Here is a 20,211-nt window from a genome sequence, read left to right as displayed (position 1 = left end):
GCCCCGGCTGTGTCCCCTCCCAACTTCTTGTGCCCCTCCAGCCTTCTTGCTGGCTGGGCATGAGAAGCTGAAAAATCCTGGACTTAGTCTAAAACAGTACTTAGCAACAACTGAAAACATCAGTGTGTTATCAACATTCTTCTCATACTGAACCCAAGAGATAACACTATACCAGCTACCAGAAAGAAAATTTATTCTATCCCAGCTGAAACCAGGACAACTACCCTTTCTCATATTGTATATCCAGCCATAATATACTGAGAATGCACTTAGCCTGGCTTTTACCAGACTGAATCCTATCTACTTTTAATGCAATGTATATGAAGCAAAAATCTTTCCAAATACATCCACTACTATTTGAGTTTCATTTCTGTGACTTCAAGATTCACATTTTTAAGAATGTGGTTTTTTTCTGATAGGAGGTGAAAATATGGTTGCATTTTTTACAGCTTAATAGTAGAGCTTTTTCTGTATAGGAGGTGAAGGAGATGTATTTTTCTCTACCTTGTTACTACTAGTTTTCTACAGTATCCACAGTAATTTATAATAGAAGCAGCTCCTGCAGATAAAAATGTTTTCCTGCTTTCTCTGGCACCTGGATGCATCTCTTCTGGAAAGCAGCCAAAGAGGCATCTCCCTCTTCCACAAAGAGGCTAGCAAATGAGAGCATTTCTAAGAGCAGGTTTTTGGTCTGAGGGGGTTTAGGATCTGCTTCCAAGAGATGTGTGCAAGATAGCTAAGAGAAGCATGTCTATCATTAGTAGGTTTCAAATTGATTTATAAGGACCTGCATTTCTGCTGAAGCAAACAGAGGTGCAAAACAGAGAAGGCTGAGGACTTCTGCTTTACTTGTTTCTGCAATAGGCATTCTTTTTTCATGGCCAGGTCCTATTTTCCTACCTTTGACACAACCCACTCCATCGGGGCTGAGTGGATTCTTTAAATTAGCAAGTGTGGCCACCTACTGGGGAAAAAAACAATGTAAAAATAAAAGAAAACAATGTACATAAATGGTAATACCTTGAGCACAGGTAGCCAGCTAGAAATACAACAAACACAAGAACAAAAATTCAAGTCCCAGTTTCCTGTGCCCTACTATTACCATATAATTTTTGCAATACTATACTTTGCTCTTCCTCTGTATAAATAGTTCCTTCTTGTTCCGACAGCTTTATCCTTACCCAGTTACTCCTCTCAATCAGATCAAATTCATCTCTGATTTCTAACACCTGTTGTTTTGTTCAAATCATAGTTTAGCCTTTACTAGGTAGAAATTGCACCTGACAGATGAATGGATCACAAGGCAAGACGTAACCAATCATTTTATTTAATGTATTGAACTACCAACAATTATTGCTTTATTTGGCGGGAGTACTCTAAACTTTCAGTAACAACAAATATGATTGAAATATGAAATGAACTGAACACGTTAAGAATTTACAAGAGCTTCTTTAATTCCCAAGTGGTCGTAGATGTTCTATATTAGCGGTGTGGTACAGCCACGTCTACAGGAGAAAAACACACCTATGTTTGAAAAAGGGCACGAGCACTGCCACAGCTAGATAATAGCTGACGATAATATATGTTACCTGAAGAAGATTAGGCTATTTTCACACGTGCTAGAAGCTAGCTGATCATAGTACTGACATGTACTGTCGATGTGTCGGACAGCTGGAGCAGGTAGTTATGCACCCTTACTGCCTGGTGGCCCGGTCACCAGAGAGCAATCACTGCCTGAGCCTCTCATCTTGCATTTGTGGGAAAGGGTCCTGAGAATTAAATTTTAATTTAGCTTCCTTCATTTCAAATCCTTATCAAGCAAATGTTAGAGCTGAGAATAAAATGGCAACAGCTGGTAATGTTTGTTAATTAATTACAGTTGAGGTCTGTATGTTTATCTAAAATTGTTTTTGCCATCATAGGTCTATAGAGAATGGAGCAGGGTGTGATTAAATCAGGTGTTTTGCTGGGAAGACGGGGAGAGTTTACTAAATGTCACCTGAGAGTAAAAGTCTTTGTAAGAGCTGAGGGGCTTTTAAACAGTGGTGAAACTCGTTCAGTCTTACCCACGCTGCTTTCCTGAAATAATCTGCCTCTGTTTCTAAAAGGCAAATACAGTGGTTTAGATATATGATGTGTTGATTCATTTAAGACAAACAGTAAGAGCGTTCACGTGTCCTGATCTATGGGTAGTGCTGACAGGCTTCTCTCAGCCATCTCTGTGCCGTTTTGTAGATGGGAGTTGCAGTTTTCTCTAGAGGAACAGTCTCAGTACAAAATATTTTAATATGTTTATACATGTACAACAGTTGTGAAAGGGCCTGTATTTTTTATTAGAATAATTAAAGATTTAAAGTTTGATCAGACTTTTGACCATGTAAGACTTTCTTTCAACCCAAAGAAAACTCAACCCACCTGTCTGAAAGCTGGTGGATTTTGAAGAACTTTAGTAATTGTTCTAGGAAACATACGACCTCTGCAGTTGGACCTTAATTATTTTCTCAGATCATGATGGACATGAAATAGCCTGAGCGCATTTTGTTTCCTGGCTTTCTCCGGGGGTGCGAGGGAGATGGCGGGCGCTGGGTGTGAGGGGGGAGGACGGCGGGCTCTGGGTGCGAGGGAGACGGCGGGCTCTGGGTGCGAGGGAGATGGCGGGCGGGGTGTGAGGGGGGAGGACGGCGGGCGCTGGGTGCGAGGGAGACGGCGGGCGGGGTGTGAGGGGGGAGGACGGCGGGCGCTGGGTGCGAGGGAGACGGCGGGCGGGGTGTGAGGGCGGCCGCGCCGCCCGCCCCGCACGAGCGCTCCCGTCGCTGCCTCCAGGGGGCGCGGTGGCGCCGCCCGCCGCCGTTACCAGGCCGGTGGGGTAAACGGCCGCCGCGGCCCCACGCCGCCATGGCGGGGATGCTGCGGCCCGTCTATGAGGGGAGGTTCACTGACAAGTTTCCTGAGCTGTCGGCCGTGAGTGCCTTCCCCGAAGGGGTCCCACCGTGGCCGCGGAGCCGCCCGCCCGCCCGCTTTCTGCGCGTTTCTGGGGCCGGGGTCTGGCCGTGGGCTGGGGGAAGAGGCTGGAGGAGGGGCAACGTGTGGGGCAGGCAGGCGCATTTGGCTTCGGTCCCCCGTCTCTTCCCCCAAAAAGCGTGTGGCTCTTTTTTTTCCCCCTTTTATCAGAACGAGGACAATAAGACAACATCTCGTGCAGGGTGGCAGATCCTAGTTTGGCTTATTGTGCTTATGAGTACAATGGGTTTGGTTACGCCTTACTTTTTGATTGTATTGTGTAGGCTGGAAAGTTGCATCCCACTGGCGATACGGCTGCGAGTTGCCTCACTGAGGTTTTACCCGGGGTGAGTTGGTTTTTCAGATGCTCCTTGTGAAACTTTGTAATGATTTCCCATTAGCGGTTGTGCTTTGAGACAAGCCCTAAAAAAAAAAAAAAAAAGAAAATCAGTGAAATCTTGGTCTCTTATTCTACATCCCTTCTCTTTAGAAACTACTGTTTTTTTTCCGATGTTAGTTTCTGTTACTTGGGATCAGAGAGAATTGCTGGTAGGATTGTAAAACGCTTCTGGCAGTTCTTTTTCACCATGCATGTTTTTCAAAATTCACCATGTTTGCTTAGATAGGACTAAGTAGAATTGTTTTAGACAGTTTTTCTCTGGTAATACAATTTTAGTGATTATTATTAGGAATTACTATTACTTCTGATGGAGATCCTTTTTCTTTATCAAGGATGCCTCTCAGAATTGTGCTTCCCACTGGCCCTTCCCCATGCCCCTGAAGAGTCAGAGGATACTGAGACACAAATGGATCCCTTAAATAGCAACTCTCCCTTTAAATGGGTAATTAAAAATAACCAAAACTGTGGTTAAAATAATTTCTGAAATTGCTTCATTGGTGGTGGAATTGTTGTGAATCAGGTTAAAGGGTTTTGAAGTTGAGAAATGTAACATCTGCGTTTCATGGACTGTATGCGAAGAAGCTGTTATCCATCTTCAGGATGGAACCAGGCAGTTGAAACTCAGCAACTCTCTCGTTACTTCTCCTGCTGGTTTAGCAAAATTAGGCTGGGCTGTGTTGACCTTATGTTCAGAATATCAGCATCTGCAGAAGCATACACATGTGTTATGGACCTAAAACATCCTCATATTTTGTTCTTATCTCTGTGGAATCACACTGAAATGGCTGCAGTACATTTTCTTTCCCTTAATATTTTGCAAATATCTGGTGTAAAATTGTTTTTGCTTTGCTTTATATATAGCCCATTACTCCAACTACTGTGCAAAGTTTCGAAATACAACAAATCCAGCTCCTGGTGTTGAAAGAATGTTCTATGGCAGAGCAGATGATCCTGATATTGCAGCTCACTTGACACATGGCATAGAGTCACGTTCTTCACTCAGTGTAAGAATGTGACTTGTTTACTTTTGTTTAAGAATGGACTGCTTAAGAATGTCCTTAATAAGAGCAACTGATTTCTTCATAGTCAGGGATAAAGGTACATAGCTGGGTTATTTACACTGCAGCATTTCACTGCTGTTGTGGATTATCTGAATTCTGAGGTCAATTCATAGGATTTAATTATCATGGTTGAAATAGGAAAACATTTGAAATTCAGTGACTTTTATCTTATCAGTGACTTAACTTTTGCAATGACTGCTGAATTACTCATTTCATTTCAACATTTAAGTTAATGAACAGTTTCCTACCCACAAATTTTGCTGCTTTCTTTACTGATTACAGAGGTAAAACCTGCTGAGCTCTTAGCAAGAGAACTGCTATCTGAGAATGTGCTTAGTTCAATGTAATTATTATGTATTCTTTCTTATCTCTGGGTTGAAACAGGTTTTGTTAGCTAAAAAGTGATGGTTTGGATATGTCAGACTATTTTGTGTGTATTCTTCAGAAATTATTTTTGTAATCTGTAATCAAACAACTGATCATTGGTGATTTTATCACATAATTATTGTTACATTCTCTAAAAATAACAGTTGTGTTAGTAAAATACGCTTTTATGATGCATTTCATCAGCTGGGCTTGTAAATGAATCGTTTTCAGTTTTACAAATTAAGAAGTTGAGGCAAAGAGGAGTTCAGGTCTCAAAAATAAGTCTTCAGGTTGGAACATATAAGTCCTGATATTAGAGGATGTTGAGTAGGACATCTGTTAGGCTGTCGTGGTTTAACCCCAGCCAGCAACTAAGCACCACGCAGCTGCTCACTCACTCCCCCGCCCCCAGTGGGATGGGGGAGAAAATCGGGAAAAGAAGTAAAACTCATGGGTTGAGATAAGAACGGTTTAATAGAACAGAAAAGAAGAAACTAATAATGATAATGACAACACTAATAAAATGACAACAGCAATAATAAAAGGATTGGAATGTACAAATGATGCACAGTGCAGTTGCTCACCACCTGCTGATCGACACCTAGCTAGTCCTTGAGCAGTGATCACCCCCCCCCCCTTTCCCCCCAGTTTATACACTAGATCTGATGTCCCATGGTATGGAATACCCCTTTGGCCAGTTTGGGTCAGCTGCCCTGGCTGTGTCGCCTCCCAACTTCTTGTGCCCCTCCAGCTTTCTTGCTGGCTGGGCATGAAAAGCTGAAAAAATCCTTGACTTTAGTCTAAACACTACTTAGCACCAACTGAAAACATCAGTGTTATCAACATTCTTCTGTACTGAACCCAAAACATAGCACCATACCACCTACTAGGAAGACAGTTAACTCTATCCCAGCTGAAACCAGGGCATAGGCTTATCCAACATGAAAAAGAAATCAGGTTTTTGGTGTCCCTCCTACAAAGTTTTACATTGAACGGATTGAGTTGTTTAGCCTGTACTGTCTGATGAAGACTGTTTCACTTTGCGTTATTAATTAAATATTAACTTGAGGAAGAGTTGGAATCTTAGGGAGTTTGCTAAGCACGGGTTTGGATCAATTGTATTTGCTACTGCTTTTTTCAGTATTTTTTTATATAACATTTCACAAGAGTCTAATAATAAACCCTCTCTAGAGTCCCCGTTACTTTGATGGGTAGCCTGAAAAATCAAATTATTTGTGAATATCAAAATACCCTGTTTTGATATTTTTGAAACTTTCTTTTTGAGATTTTTTTTTTCCCTTGAAGTTGACCTAATTTTACAAGTAACTTCTATTGACCCAAGCACAGTGTGTACACTGAGAAAAAAATTTTGTCCAACCTAGTGCTAAGCTTTGAAAACCCTGCTGAAGTAATTTCTGTTGGTATGTCGGTTTAGGGTGCAATATTAGTGTATATCTTGAAACATTATCTTTGAATTCTGCATCAGCAGAATTGGGAGTAGCTGTTTAGAGAACAGATAGTCTTAACTGCTAGTCAGTAGATGTTTTTAATCATAAGCACCAGGAGACTTCGTTCCAAAGATGGTATAATAATTTTCACACTTAAGTTTTTTGGTCATATTATAATTTGACTACAGTTTCTAATATACAGTAAGAACAGAAAGGCTACAGTCTGAAATTTTGTAAATTAATGAGTGGAAAAACTCACATAAAAATACGAAGTTCTGTCTCACAGTATGTATTTTATTTCACAATATGTATTTTATTTAGCTGGAGGTTTAGCATAGCATTGATTATTAGTGGTCTTTCAAAATACAGTTTTGTTTTGCAACTTTGTAGCTAAAATTATGTCAGTGTAATCATATAAGATCTCATTAGAACACTTATGATCAAACTTTTGTTTGTGCGTGTGCGCTTGAGGGGGTAGCCATAGTGATGTGTGAATTAATAAATTTTGGTGGTTTTCCTGTCTCTTGTGTTGTTTGTGATGTCTTTAGGCAGCTTCATTGATAAATCCACTTCCTAAAACTAGTTTTCAACAAAAAATACAAGACAAAAAAGAAGCAATCTACTTTAGTAATCGTCAAGCATCCTTGGGCAGATCACATGATCAGTCTTCTATGTTACCTAAGGGCTTGGATATAATTAATACTACATTTGGAACAAAAGTCATCCAAGGTAGGAAAATTTAGCATTAAATCATATTTCTTCTAAATACAAGGTAATCTGCAATTTAGTGTCTAGCACATACTCTATGCTTTCAACAATTCCAGCTTAATAGAAAAGTTGTTATTATAGCAGTTATTGAAAGGCATAAAAATGTACTAGTATTTTTCAGTTATGATGAAGAAACAAGCAACTGAGTACATTTGGTAACTAGTAGGGCTTTTGGCTCTGTTCCAGATCTGTCTTTGCAGATTTCCCCAGAGAACTGTTTAGGTAGCTGACAACTTACCTTCTTTTTCCCAACTATTCTAATAGGTCTAATAAAAGATACTACCTTGACCTGTGAATCTTTCCTCCATAGATTGGAGCAAATCATGCATGTGTTGACCATATAACTCTTTTGCAACAGTTATGTTCATCTCAGTTTCTGTGAATTTTTTTTTCCCTAGTCCTGTGTCATTTTGCCGTAAGATTCCTATAGATTGACTAGAAATGTGGTAAGAAGTATCATTTTTCCACAGTATTAGCATCTTTTCTAAGAAGATATTGTTTAAAATTAAGAACCAACGAAACAAAACACCCGTTGCCACTACCTCCCCCAACCATATATTTATTCCTTACTTTCTAGATATATCAGCTGGAGAGCTTATAAATCCACCAAAAACTTTTGAGGAAGTGGATAAAGAAGCCAGAGAAGGACATGATCTGTACATTGTGTCACACAGTGATTATTATGTGGGTAAGTTCAAAGACTGATACTAATCTGCATAAAAAGTTCTAATATAAATAAAGGTAATTGTTCCCCTTTGTGTCTTCAACACATATTGTATACTATTTTTTGAGATATAAACTATTACTTTTTAATACTATATTAATATAATACATATTCTTTTTAAAAGTAATGATGTGAAAAAAAAACTTATATGCAACTGAGAGGCCATGACCTGTTTCTAGAACGGTAGATCATTTCATGGTGCGTGTATTAGACAGTGTAAGAACTTAATGAAGGAGTTGGAAGCCTGATTTCTTTTGGGTGCTATTTGAAAAGCAAAGTATTTCCAGGAAACTAGAAACTCATAGATGCCCTGGTTGCTTATTGAGTTTGACATTGTCTGTGCTACTGAGAATGATCTCAGGCTTAAAGCCACAGACTGTGAACCCAGCCCATTCCAGTAGTTTCACCTCTGGTTCCTCTTTTTTATCAGAATCCAAACAGAATTTCAGGGCAGCTAGACTTTCTGATGGGGGAGCTCAGCATCAAGCTCTGGTTGTAAGGAATTTCAGGCTGCTGAGTGGCTCTCTGGAATGCAGGTTACTCAGCCTACAGCATCCTGCCTGTGAGTCTGTCCCGCAGCCTCTGTCTCTGCCCTTCCATTGGGCTGTGACTCCACTCCTTTAGCCTCTGGGGGCTTTACTTGTGTGAAGTGGTCTGCTTGGGGATGGTTACCCTTTATCTCATAGGTCTGCACAGGAACAGAGTGACTGATATGCAAATAGCACTCTGAAATGCAATACATGTATTACTTTTGCAGCCACTTATATTTTTCCCAGTTCCATCATTTTGACTTAGGCTGAGAGACTTATATTGCTGCTTTATAAGATTAGTATTATAATAAAATTGCCTATTGCGCTAGAACTGACAGTTTTGTAGGTGCAGGCCAAACATATAAGAAACTGCAATACAGATATTTCAGTTGTAATAATGTAAATTTTATATGGCGATAGTTACATAGAAGTGAAATTACAGCACTGTGTTCTCTCACTGAGAAATTCTATTATGAGTACTACTAGTACAAATTGGCGAAACTTGTAATTTTATTTCGTCACCTTTCTTAGGTGTTTTAATGGAATTATTCATTATCTGTCTCCTTTGTAACTCCTGTCCACAGATTCAAGGAAAGGCCAAGCCAAAAACAGACAGATAGCAAAAAAAAAAAAAAAGTCAACTATGTGCCCCAGTGTTGAACAATAACATAAAAATTCCATGCTGCCATACAGCCAGAGGAAGCCCTTATTGGAAAGCATGCAGTGAATAATATTTTTTGAAAGTTCTAATTGCCATCATTTTCAAAAGATGATTGAAAAGAGCTTGAAGAAAAGGAATGACTTTTTTTTCTGTGACAAGAAACATGCTTGCAGCTCACTTACATAGAGTACTTATGAGATATTCTTGTATGTGAAACCTCATTTTATAGGCAAGACTGGATTAATAGATTCTTGAAAAAGTAGGGTAATATCTTGTTTACAGTGAAGTCAGTGGCAAAATTTCCACTGAAGTCAACATAGCAAGAATATATCTGAAAGTACAGCACCTCAAAAACATTTTTTTCCGTTTAGCATTTTTTTTTAACAAATAGTAAATTAAATGGTACAAAACTCTGCTCAGGTACAGACATTATAAAGTGATTTGTTTGAATGACCCTCACTACTTAGGTGATCTGGTATTTTTTCATTAATTCTGTTGGACTAGTCTTTAGTCAGACATAAAAGGACATCCAACTATTTTACTACTGAAGCAGTTTTTGTTTTTCATTTTGCCTTTTGTCTTCACTTTTGACAATGAGGTTATTCCTAACTACTTAATAAACATGGGGAATGCAAATCAGTTATCTTTAATTGAACAGAATTGTTAATAAGTTATTTGCTTTTGTTTCTTCATTGTTTTGTCTTAAGAATGAAGATACTGAGTACATTTTCCTTCCTGAGCTGTTTTATACAGGTTGAATCCTTACTTTTTCCACAGGGGAAGCAATAAATAGGAAGTATGACTCGCCAAACTTCAGCAAGTCTTTTGTTTATGGAATAGAAACCCCTCACTTTAAAGATGGGCGAAGTGTATCCAAATCCTTAAATTGGCTCTGTGATCTGCAATTGTAAGTTGCAGTGAGTTAACTAGTTAATTAGTGGTGTGAGCTCTCAAGAAAAGTAAGTCTTCATATTTGAAGACAATTTTACATCTTGCAATCCCATCCTTAGCTATATTGAAGTGAATAGAAAATGCAGGGAGTAATTTTCAGAATAGTTTACCCAAAACAGTTCTACCGTAGGATAACAGCACTTGGCATGTCTTTAAGCATTACGTAAAGACACCTTTGATTTTAAATAGCAAGATTTTTCAATTACTAAATTTGTGTTTGTCTTGCAGAGGAGTTGCTCTTTCCTTCTAATGTATAATATTTTTTAATAATATTGAAAAATTGTTGAATATTGTTAAACAAATATGTGTGAATTATTTTCATAATTTGTAGGAAGAGAGCAGCAAAAGTTGTATCAAAACGAAGTGAGGATTTCAAGGAAAAATTTCAACCTCAGCTTGGAAAAGTTCTTGATCCGTAAGTAAGCAAAGATACCTTCCAAGAACAAGATGCACTCACATTTACCAAGTCTCCAATATCTTTTCTGTCTTAGGTAAATATTATAACTGTGCACTCAATGCTTCCACTACAGCACTCGGTTACAGAAAGGGACTTTCTACTTGCCCTAATTAGGCTGATAAGTACACAAGTTACTAATGAGGCCTGTATTGTGTCTATGTGGTAAAGTTAAGTCTTACTCTTTAAATGATCTATATCTGAATTGATCAATTTGCATCAAGGAAATTACAAGCACACTGTAACATTCTGCCCCCCCACCCCGTCTTTTGTGGTTAGGAAGGTTTGAAAGAACTGAAATGTCTCACCTATTATTTGGGGGTGTGACCATTTTTCTTACTCTGACACTATTTTTGGTCATCTTTGTTTCATCACTTGTATTCTCACTTTATTACTTCTTTGGAAAAGGACATGGAACTAAATTGTGTTATTGTCTAGCAGCATGTATCAATCTCAGTCAAATAATTTCATTGCTTCATAAATCTCAGGTGATCTGGAACAACTTTTTAATTTTACAAAACAGTGCTTATGAAGGGCTACAGTAGCCCTAAGGTACAGTGTTGTCAGGATACAGCTGTGCTAAAATCTAGGGTTCCTGAATGTATACAAAGACTGTCTTTGCAGATGCTCTAGATTTCTTCAAAATTGTGTCTGAAGACTCACAAACATTACTGACTTTGGTAGCAAAATTTAATTTTAAGTTCAGGATCACAGGCTTAAGTGACTATGGAAAATTATGCCCATGGTACCTGTAAGGAGTGAACACAAATGTAAGCCAGTTTCTCCTCTACCCTTCACTGTGCCCTAGCTTACTGTGAAGTAGACCTGGAGTGTAAGCAACATGAGGCAGTATGGTCAGGGAATATGGGTTCCAGTGCAAGCTCAAACCCAGCACTAATATTACAGGACAGGTGCAAACTAACCTAATTTTATTTAGTGAATTTTACACCATCCACATCCTATGTGTAATATGAAAGTAATAAAAGAAAAATACTCATAGTAATTTTTAGATTATAGTGCTTCCATCTCTGTGTGGGTTTTTTTTGTTTGTTTGCTTTGTATTTTAGAACAAAGCACTCATTCTGTTTTCAATTTTGATGGAGATTTCTGATTCATGTAACAGTTTAATAATGTAACATAGGGATAAAATGAACATTACATCTTTTTCAAATTAAGAAGTAAAAAGCCAGTTCTTTAATGTTACCAACAGCATCTTAATTTTCTGGGAAATAAAACTGGGCCCAGTTTTCCAGATTGGTTGCTGGTTTTGGTAGACACAAAATTGCATGTGAAAGAGCAGAGGTGTGATTCAATTTTTCCACTTTAGCCAAAAGTAGTTTATTTGGAGACGTCATTTCAGTTGGAGATCTGGTTTGTCCTAAACATTCCTATTATTTGACTAGTATTTTATAAGGGCTTTTCTCACTCATTTCTGTCATTATCTTAGAAAAAAAATTTACTTTAGCATAGAATGTTTTTCCTTTTAATGAGCATAAATGTTCAAAAAGTTTATGTTTACATTTGGTTGTGTTATATTACAAACAGCAAATGTTCTAAACACGTATATAAAGGGATGCTTTTCTGGAATGGCAACTTGAAGCAAAGTACTGATAAACAAATTTCAGGTGAACTATGTGTATCATCCCTCATTATATAACAGATGAACACTTTTTTAATAATAGCATGGGGTTTATTTTGGGTATTAATAAACTATTTGACAATTAACAAAGAAATATGCTTATTGACAGTATAGCAGAAACAATGAATGTTCCCCCAGGCCATACATTTGGAATGTTATTCTGTCCAGATGAATATGGTAAGTTCAGGGGCAGAATAAAATCTTACCTTGTTGATAAAACTATGCTGAAGTAGTTACTGTTGGTTGTATAGCATATAATTCTCCTAAAATCTTAGAGGCAGGGTACAAAAATTTAATGGTGACAGTAAATTTTTGGAGGGGATATTTGAGAAGAATTGAAGTTGCTAGTGGGAAAAAAATGAATGCCAGAAATAAAGAAACTTTAGGTTTTTTGTTGATCATATTGTTTTGGTTTTTGTTGATTTTTAAAGCCTCTGTATCTAAATGTAAACAAGATGGGAAATGGCAGAAAACTCATATTGACATCTAAGTGACAAAGTTAAAATGGCTATTTAAATCAATTATGTGTTTTTCCTCTCAATGATTTTTCCAGCACTTCTACAAAAAAGAGTAAAAATAACAAGCAATAAATAAGAATGATAAGTTTTTGAAGGTAGCAGGAAGACAGAAAACAATGACAATAAAAAATTATTAATTTTCTTTATGACAAAATTTTGAAAGCTAATCAACTCAAACAGTCAATGTTGGGATTGATGGTGTTTTAACATTATGTTTAATAACTAGGGAATACAGTGAACAGTTAGGCAGCAAAAAAATGTAAGTGGCTCAAAGTTATTTAATTAGTCAAGACCAGAGAAGGCTTGTTCAAATTCTGCATAAGCTTTTATACATGCTTTACTATGTAAGGTAATGAAGTTAAATATTTCAAATGTGGAGGTATGCTTGTCCTATAAGGAACAGCAGAAGGAATTGAACAAAAAAATTCATTATTAATAAGTAGAAAGTAATGCATGTACATTGCTGTTAGAAGGGGATTAGGTGAGCTACTTCTATTTGTTATTGGAGTCTGAATGAACTTATTGCACTGTAGAAGTAGTGACCTTGGAGTCTTGGGGACTTGGAAGACTGTAGCTCAGTGTGCCAAACTGTTCAAAAATATTAATAAAGTTAGGATACCTAGAAAATGGGAAGAGTAACACAAAAATAGTACATTGTCATCCTAGAAATCAATGGTATATAAATATCTGAAATATTACATTGACTTTCTCATTGGGTCTTGTAAGTATCCTGAAATATGACAGACTGGAAGTGATAGATTAATAATATATGTTCTTTTGTTCTCAACTATCTGGACATCGAGTAACTCTTACTGCTGTCAGAAGCTTTTGGAAGCAGTGGGTGGATTTGTGAAGCCATATTAAGATGTTTCAAAATTATTAACTGCATGTGAGTAGAGAAATCATCATAGGGACCATTTGATCTTTTAATGCATTGGCTGTATCAGATGTTCAGCAGTGCTGAAAATCAGCATCTTGAAACTGAAATTGTCCTTTTCCTTAAGACTGTAAGCCATTTTAAAAAAAAAGTCTGTTTTCTGTATATGTGCAACTAATTGAGGAAGTGTTTATTTTTATATGAGTTGGTGATCTTCTTCACTATCGGGTTCCATGTGAATTCCTCCGTGGCAAAGACAGAGAGAGAGCTGTCTTGACTGCAGTTCGGCAAAGTTTGAAGAAAGCTAACTATGAGAATTTTGACGTGTTAGTAGAAGCGTTCAGGCATTATGATAAGGTTAGTACTTTGAAAAAGTATAAATGTAAAGGAATGTGTCACATTAGCACTCCGGTGCTATGGAGACACAGACATGAAGAAACATAAGCATAGCAAAGCAAATATAGATGAAGATTGTAAAGAGAAGGTAACTTCATAGTTATTGGATGTTTGATCTACTGTGATATGCTATGGCATTAAACACAACACTATTTGGAGCCTTTCACAACAGTGTTTGCAATATCCAAGTTAACAGCGAGCAAGGGTTATGTGAGCAGGAATAATCTTACCATTTTTTGCTCTGCAAAATTTGGTATTTCTTCTTAAAAGAAAAATGATTGAAGGGATTATGTTCATATTTTCTTCCAAGCTGTACTTTTTGACTGAGTCACCAAGCATCAGAATTTCAGATCTTTCCTTTTTTTCTTTCTGGAAAAAAAATAATTATAATTGATATTTCATATATAACATTAATTGTAATGTGTACAGAATGATTGATGCCTGACTTTCAAAAGAAGTCTTGGCTTTGCCTCAACATTTATGATTAGATTGTTATCTTGTCACAATAACCTGTCGCACTCTTTCACTCTCAAATCACTGTATTATTTAAGTTGAAAATTATTTATTGACACTTTAATATGCAGATTTTTAATTTTTAAATTACTCGGGGTTTCTTTTTATACTCAGCAATGTTACTCTTCTGAAATGGTGTGCCTGGTGAGGTATAGAGAGATACATATATATATATGTATATAACCATGTATGTGTATGTGTTCCTTTTGGTGGAGCCTTTTTATAATGGCTGTTATAACAACTGTTTTATTTTATTTATAATAGAATGGTGATGGAATGATAGACAAGGATGACCTACGAAAGTCCTGTTTTCAGCTTAATGTGAATCTAGATGATGAACTCCTGGATTCCTTATTTGACTATTGTGATTTGGATAAAGATGGTCTGATTAATTACCTGGAGTTTGCAAACTTTCTGAACTGGAAAAACAAAATGGCTGTTAAAGAGTTTGAAGAAAAAATAATTTCAAAAGGTAGATGACTTAATACTGGGAAATTGTGGAGATGATCTTGTTCTTAAAACAGCTATTGAAAGGAGATTGCTGTTGTAGACTGGGTGCTCCTTTAGAAGGGTGGGATTTGGGAAGTGCATTTAGTCCTTGCCTACCACCAGCAGAGCCTCAGATACAAATGTATTTCGGAATCCTGGAGTTCTGTGTCGCATGTTGAGAATGTCCCATAAATCAGGAGGAAGTAAAAAATCTCTTAGAATCATTATCAGAAATGCAGATTAATTATGTTACCTACTTTATAGTTTTTCAGTTAGGATTTTAGGATTCAAGCAATGGTTTTTACCTCTTGGTCTATAATGTGCAGATAATAAATCCTGGCTGTACCATTACTTTTGTTTATAGGGAAGAAACTAGATGCTCCTGTTCTGCCGGAAGACACAAAGATAAATAATGAGCCACTGCTGAAGCAGGAAGATCTTGTGTTAAAAGAACTGGGAAGCTCAGAAAAGGCACCAAAGACACAAGATCAGCAGAGCATGTATTTGCAAATTATCAAACAACTTCTTCTCAGTATAATGCTGTAGTAGGTGGTCTCCCAACAACCTGTAAGTACAGTGGACTGTACTTTCTGACTTCTAAGAAAGTGAGACAAGTTAAGGCAAAATCAGGAACAAGTTTAAAAAGTATTGCTACAGGTTCTACTAAGGTACAATAGTGAATTAATTTATCTAAACTAAGTTTGTTTAGTATTGTGGTTTGGAAGTTGGCATGGCTTGGATGTTTGGCATGGTTAATCCGTTCAAAATGTGGAAGTTAATCTAGATGTCTTTGAGAAATTATGCTAGTAATTTTAGGAGAACAATGTTTTCTTGGAATCACCTAGAGATGTTTTCAGCTGGAAGTACTGGATACATGCTAGAATATTACTGGAAGATTTCCTGTTGTCATGTTTCATGATGTAGCTGAAGCTAGGAATTCTAAAAATATGAAAAAAGAGATGAGGAAGAACATTATGTAACTTGTTATTGAACCTATGTGAGATGAAGTATCAAATTTGTTCTTATTTCATACAAAATGTGTTATCCTTCCTGGCACTATCTTTACATACAGGCTTTTCCATGCTGCCTGTTGATTGATTTCCACAGGTTATCCAGTGTGTGGTGTTCCAACTATTCGTTCAGATATTCCTGCTCCTCAAATTCGCCGCATCAGTGACAGAACTAATTATGGTGATGAGGCCAATGCTTATGCATTATTATTCCCTTCTGTCTACAGTCAAAAGGGAGTGTATGAAAGAGACTTTTCTAAAACAAGACCAAAGGCAGAGGTATAGTGCATTTCTTCAGAATATTCTTCCAAGATAAACGGACCCCTAGTCATGTGGGAGTGGAAAGTCATATTATCAAATAAACAGGTTGTAAAATTCATTGTTGCAACATTACTATCTTTCTTTATATCTATTCAACTATCTGAAAAATATGTACTTTTCATTCAAAATTATTCATAAAGGTGGCAGGTACTAATTTTGTTGAGATCCAACTTCAATAAGTAATATAGGGAAGTACATCAGGTTGTTGCTACTCACATGCTTAAATGCTGTGTCAAACGAGGGTTGGTAATTGATCTAGGGCTTAAGAGTCTATGACTCATCATTTTTGCAATGTGAGAAGAGCAAAGCAGTTGTGAAATTTCCATCCTTACACATACTCAAATTTCTGACCAAGGTCCCAAGCAACATGATTTAGTGGTAAAGTTAGCCCTGCTTTGATTATGTGGTTGGATGGATGATCTCCAGAGATCTCTTCTAACCTAAGTTATTCTATGATTCTATGAGTAGGTGTCTTAAAAAGCCCCACAAGAAGATTTTTACAGGTGTATAAAACTAGTTTCTATCACTCAGGGTTGGATGTTCAGTGGAAAATTTTACCCAAGGTGTCTCTCCTCAAACAAACTTGAGGGTTTGCTAATGGCAGATTCAGTAAACTGCTTGAATATACTTTTTAAGTGCTCTGATGAGTCATGGTCGTAGGCTTAGATCCACAAAGGACTTGTATAGTGAAAGAGGATATCGGGAGTCACACATGAATGCTGTGCCATCTCATATATCTGAAGAGAAAGATAGGAAGTGATACTGTAGGGACTTACTTGAGGACACTGATTTTTCTATCTGATATCTCTGGGGACTGCTACCACTGTTATCTCACAGCCCAGACTTCCTCCCACATAAATACTAAACCAACTTTGCTGCTTCTTCAGTATTGTTTACTCTTTTGCTTCAACATTTGTATGCATTTTCTAGTAAAAAAATATCAAGAGATAACTTCATTACCTGAAATACAATTTATAAGATGTTTGTAACAAAATGTGAAATTCCAATCTAAAATGAAAAAAGAAGCCTTGACAACCTCACCGTCTCTACTAGTCATTATATTCAGTCACTTTGAAAGTGGAGCTGGAACTTGAGTATGTATTTTACAGAAAAGAATGTTGCTAGTTAGTGGCTGGGGATGTAAAAGGTGTGGTGTCATGTTCTATACATATCCATGAAACAGCTTGTCAGAATGTTGTGTACATGAGCGTTTCCCATTTTATAATCCAGCTCTGAAGCAGGAAATTTGTGCATGCAGAATATAGCTAACAGTAAATAGAATTCATGCTTCATTGAGAAGCCCATTATACCTGTCAAGCACTAGATAGAACTCTTCTCTGAAATTGTAATGTGGCCTGAGATGTCATACTCCATTGTAGACTATACAGGCTATACAGAGTTCAGTATGAAACCACCTCTGAGTGTGTTAAATCATCCTATACTCATGAAATGGGCTGTTTCAGTATTTTAGTGAGGGTCTTTGATTTATTTTGATATGGAACATTAATATTTTCAAACATGTAATAGCTAATGAAATTATTATATGAAAGCCAAGAGTCATTTAATACTACCAGTTTTAGTATAGGCCTGTAGAAATGAATGCAAATTCTGACTATAAAGCAGTTTCACGAGGTGACTCTTCATGTTGCAAAAGAAAAAGTAGTTCTAGGATCTGGTGTTTTCTCCACTGGAATTCCTCCTAGTCTACTGAAGAGAATAGAAGTTAGGTAACTGAGTAATAGTGTGTAATTTATATTCAACATGATCATGTTGATAAAAGGTAAGGGTCAGTTTAACACCATCTGCACACTTGATAGTCTGTGGTTTAGTCAGTGATTATTTTATGGCTGTTGATGAGCCAGGACAGAGTTGTATTTTAATATGGTGAAGTCAAATTGTAAGAGCATGTAGTCCTTTATTGTCCCTGCAGTGGTATCCTGTAATGGAATATTGCTTTTAGTTTAACTTTTAAATTTCACTAGCTTGTTGAAGACATTAGATCAAATCCTGGTTTGTTTTCCTCATGAGTAATATTATTGATTTAACTGAAACAACACCTGTGCTTAAAGAAACAAAATTTAGTCCATGTTTTCCTCCTGTAATTTCAGCTGGCATGAACTGTCATAGATTTTTTGGCTAAGATGAAGCTGCAGATTTGCTGTACTGTGGATCAGGCCTATATTTATACAAAAGGACAGTTTTAGAGAAAGATAACAAGGAAGGTTGATTTGACTGTGTTAAAGGTCTTACTTTATCAAAGCATGCATAAAATCTCCAGAGCATATATATAATGCACATATACACACACACGATACGATTGAAGAAGCCAAACATTTGCTAATACTAACAAAACCACAAGTCATGTTAATATTCTTCTGAAGCCACCTTCCTCTAATACAGGTCAGTGTAATGAGCCTGCAGCAGGAAGCATCCAAGTAATAAAATACAGAAAAAAAATAAATTCTGTTTAATTACTTTGGTGTAAAACTATAGCAAGACCCAAAGTTGATGTGAACCATTTCATTTTAGTCACTTCACTCACTTATCTATACCAATTGAAGATCTTGCATGTAGTATTCTTGCTGTGAAATGCAGACAATAATATAATCTGATTTATGTTGATAACTGCAAACAGTACAAATATAATGGATAAACAGGACTTGACTTAGGGCTTTTAAAAAAACATTTACTTTTGCCTGAATCTTCTCTGTTTGGTTTTTCCAATGTTGAAGTTGCATCAACATTACTTTATTAACTAAAGACAATTTTGTACACCACAGCTTTCATCCCAACAAGATTCAGATTTACTTAAATAGCAACTTCTTTGGTTAAGGATGCAGGATGTGGTCTGTAGTTTTTGTTTAAGAGCAGGAAAATATTCTTTGGGAAACAGAGATTGCTAGTATATGTAAAAGCCAGACTATATAGTTTAACAAAAATGCTGACCAGAATTACATGAATTACTTTATTTTGTAGATTGCACAAATCCTCCACAACATTGGTGTGAACATTTCAGGTGAAAGGTTTGAAGAGATATGGAAGCAAGCCTGTATGAAACATCAGAAAGAAGAAGTTTGTGTAGAAAGCATTAGGAATGTACTGGATGAGATACATGGATCACCCACAAAACCCAGTTGCTAATTCTAGTCTTTGGGCATTGCATTTATTTAAATTGACATCAGTCACAATTCTGATGCTGAATACAATAAACATTTTCAATAACATGTGTTTACAGAACTATAATTCACTGTTTATTGTCTTTCTGAATAGTGGGCTCGTCACATATATACATGAATCTTACTGCTTCTGTTACAGTTAGTAGGAACTGATATCCATAGGAATAAAAGAGGATACAGCATGTTTGTAAGTGGAATGCAAATATTTATCTTATATTTTTTATTATCTTTTTTACAGTGTTTCTAAGTCTAAATAATACTTTGAGCATAGACATAATACTACTTTGAGCATGGACACATTTTGCTTTTTTAATTTATTTTTTTCTTTTATAAATGGAAGGACACTTTTGAAAGTACTTAAGGTAAATATTTCATATATTCAAGACCTCTTAAAGATTATTGTCATAGAGTGGCATATTGTCTTCCTTCTAATGTTCCATATTTTCTTGTCAACAAAATGGTAGCTAACAGAGATCTGGTTGTGGTAAGTTACTTGACATGTTTAAAAATTCATGTGAGAAAGTGTTTTACAGTAAGATACTAAGGAAACTGCATAGTCATGGGTGTGGGATCTAAAGTGTTGTCATGAAATAGACTCCATGAGAACCAGTGGATTAAGAAGTGCAAGAATAAATGCCCAGTTGTGTGGCAGAGGGCTCATATTCTTTATGCAAGCTTATGGCTATTAGGTAGTAGTATTCAGCTTTCACAAACAAGAAAAGGAATGGATATTTAGAGGTGTATGTGCACATTACAGAAAAACGCAGGCTAGGTAGTCAGAAAAGTTTTGGAGGGCTCTGTTCCCAGCTGACTGGGAGCTAACTGTTAGCTTGTGACCAATGCAATTTCTTGGGAAGAGGGATCTTCATAAATGAAAAGCACTTGAGGATCATTATGGAAATCTCAGTG

At 36.8% G+C, this 20,211-nt stretch overlaps 1 protein-coding gene across 1 annotated transcript; it reads left to right on the top strand.

Annotated features, from left to right (window-relative positions):
* Positions 1-2,895: 2,895 nt before the first annotated feature.
* On the top strand, positions 2,896-20,092 carry EFHB (EF-hand domain family member B). The gene is given in 15 exon segments (XM_075022501.1): positions 2,896-2,961; positions 3,285-3,347; positions 4,262-4,280; positions 4,283-4,404; positions 6,824-7,004; positions 7,621-7,731; positions 9,736-9,865; positions 10,241-10,324; positions 12,112-12,179; positions 13,603-13,754; positions 14,571-14,778; positions 15,160-15,273; positions 15,276-15,362; positions 15,903-16,084; positions 19,103-20,092. Coding segments are annotated over 15 exon segments (1,752 nt in total). The 3' UTR covers positions 19,268-20,092.
* Positions 20,093-20,211: the final 119 nt, after the last annotated feature.

This window comes from Buteo buteo, chromosome 2, assembly GCF_964188355.1.
Source record: "Buteo buteo chromosome 2, bButBut1.hap1.1, whole genome shotgun sequence".
NCBI lineage: Eukaryota > Metazoa > Chordata > Aves > Accipitriformes > Accipitridae > Buteo > Buteo buteo.
Note: the sequence above shows the minus strand (reverse complement) of the source record. Positions and strands in the feature narration are given on the sequence as shown.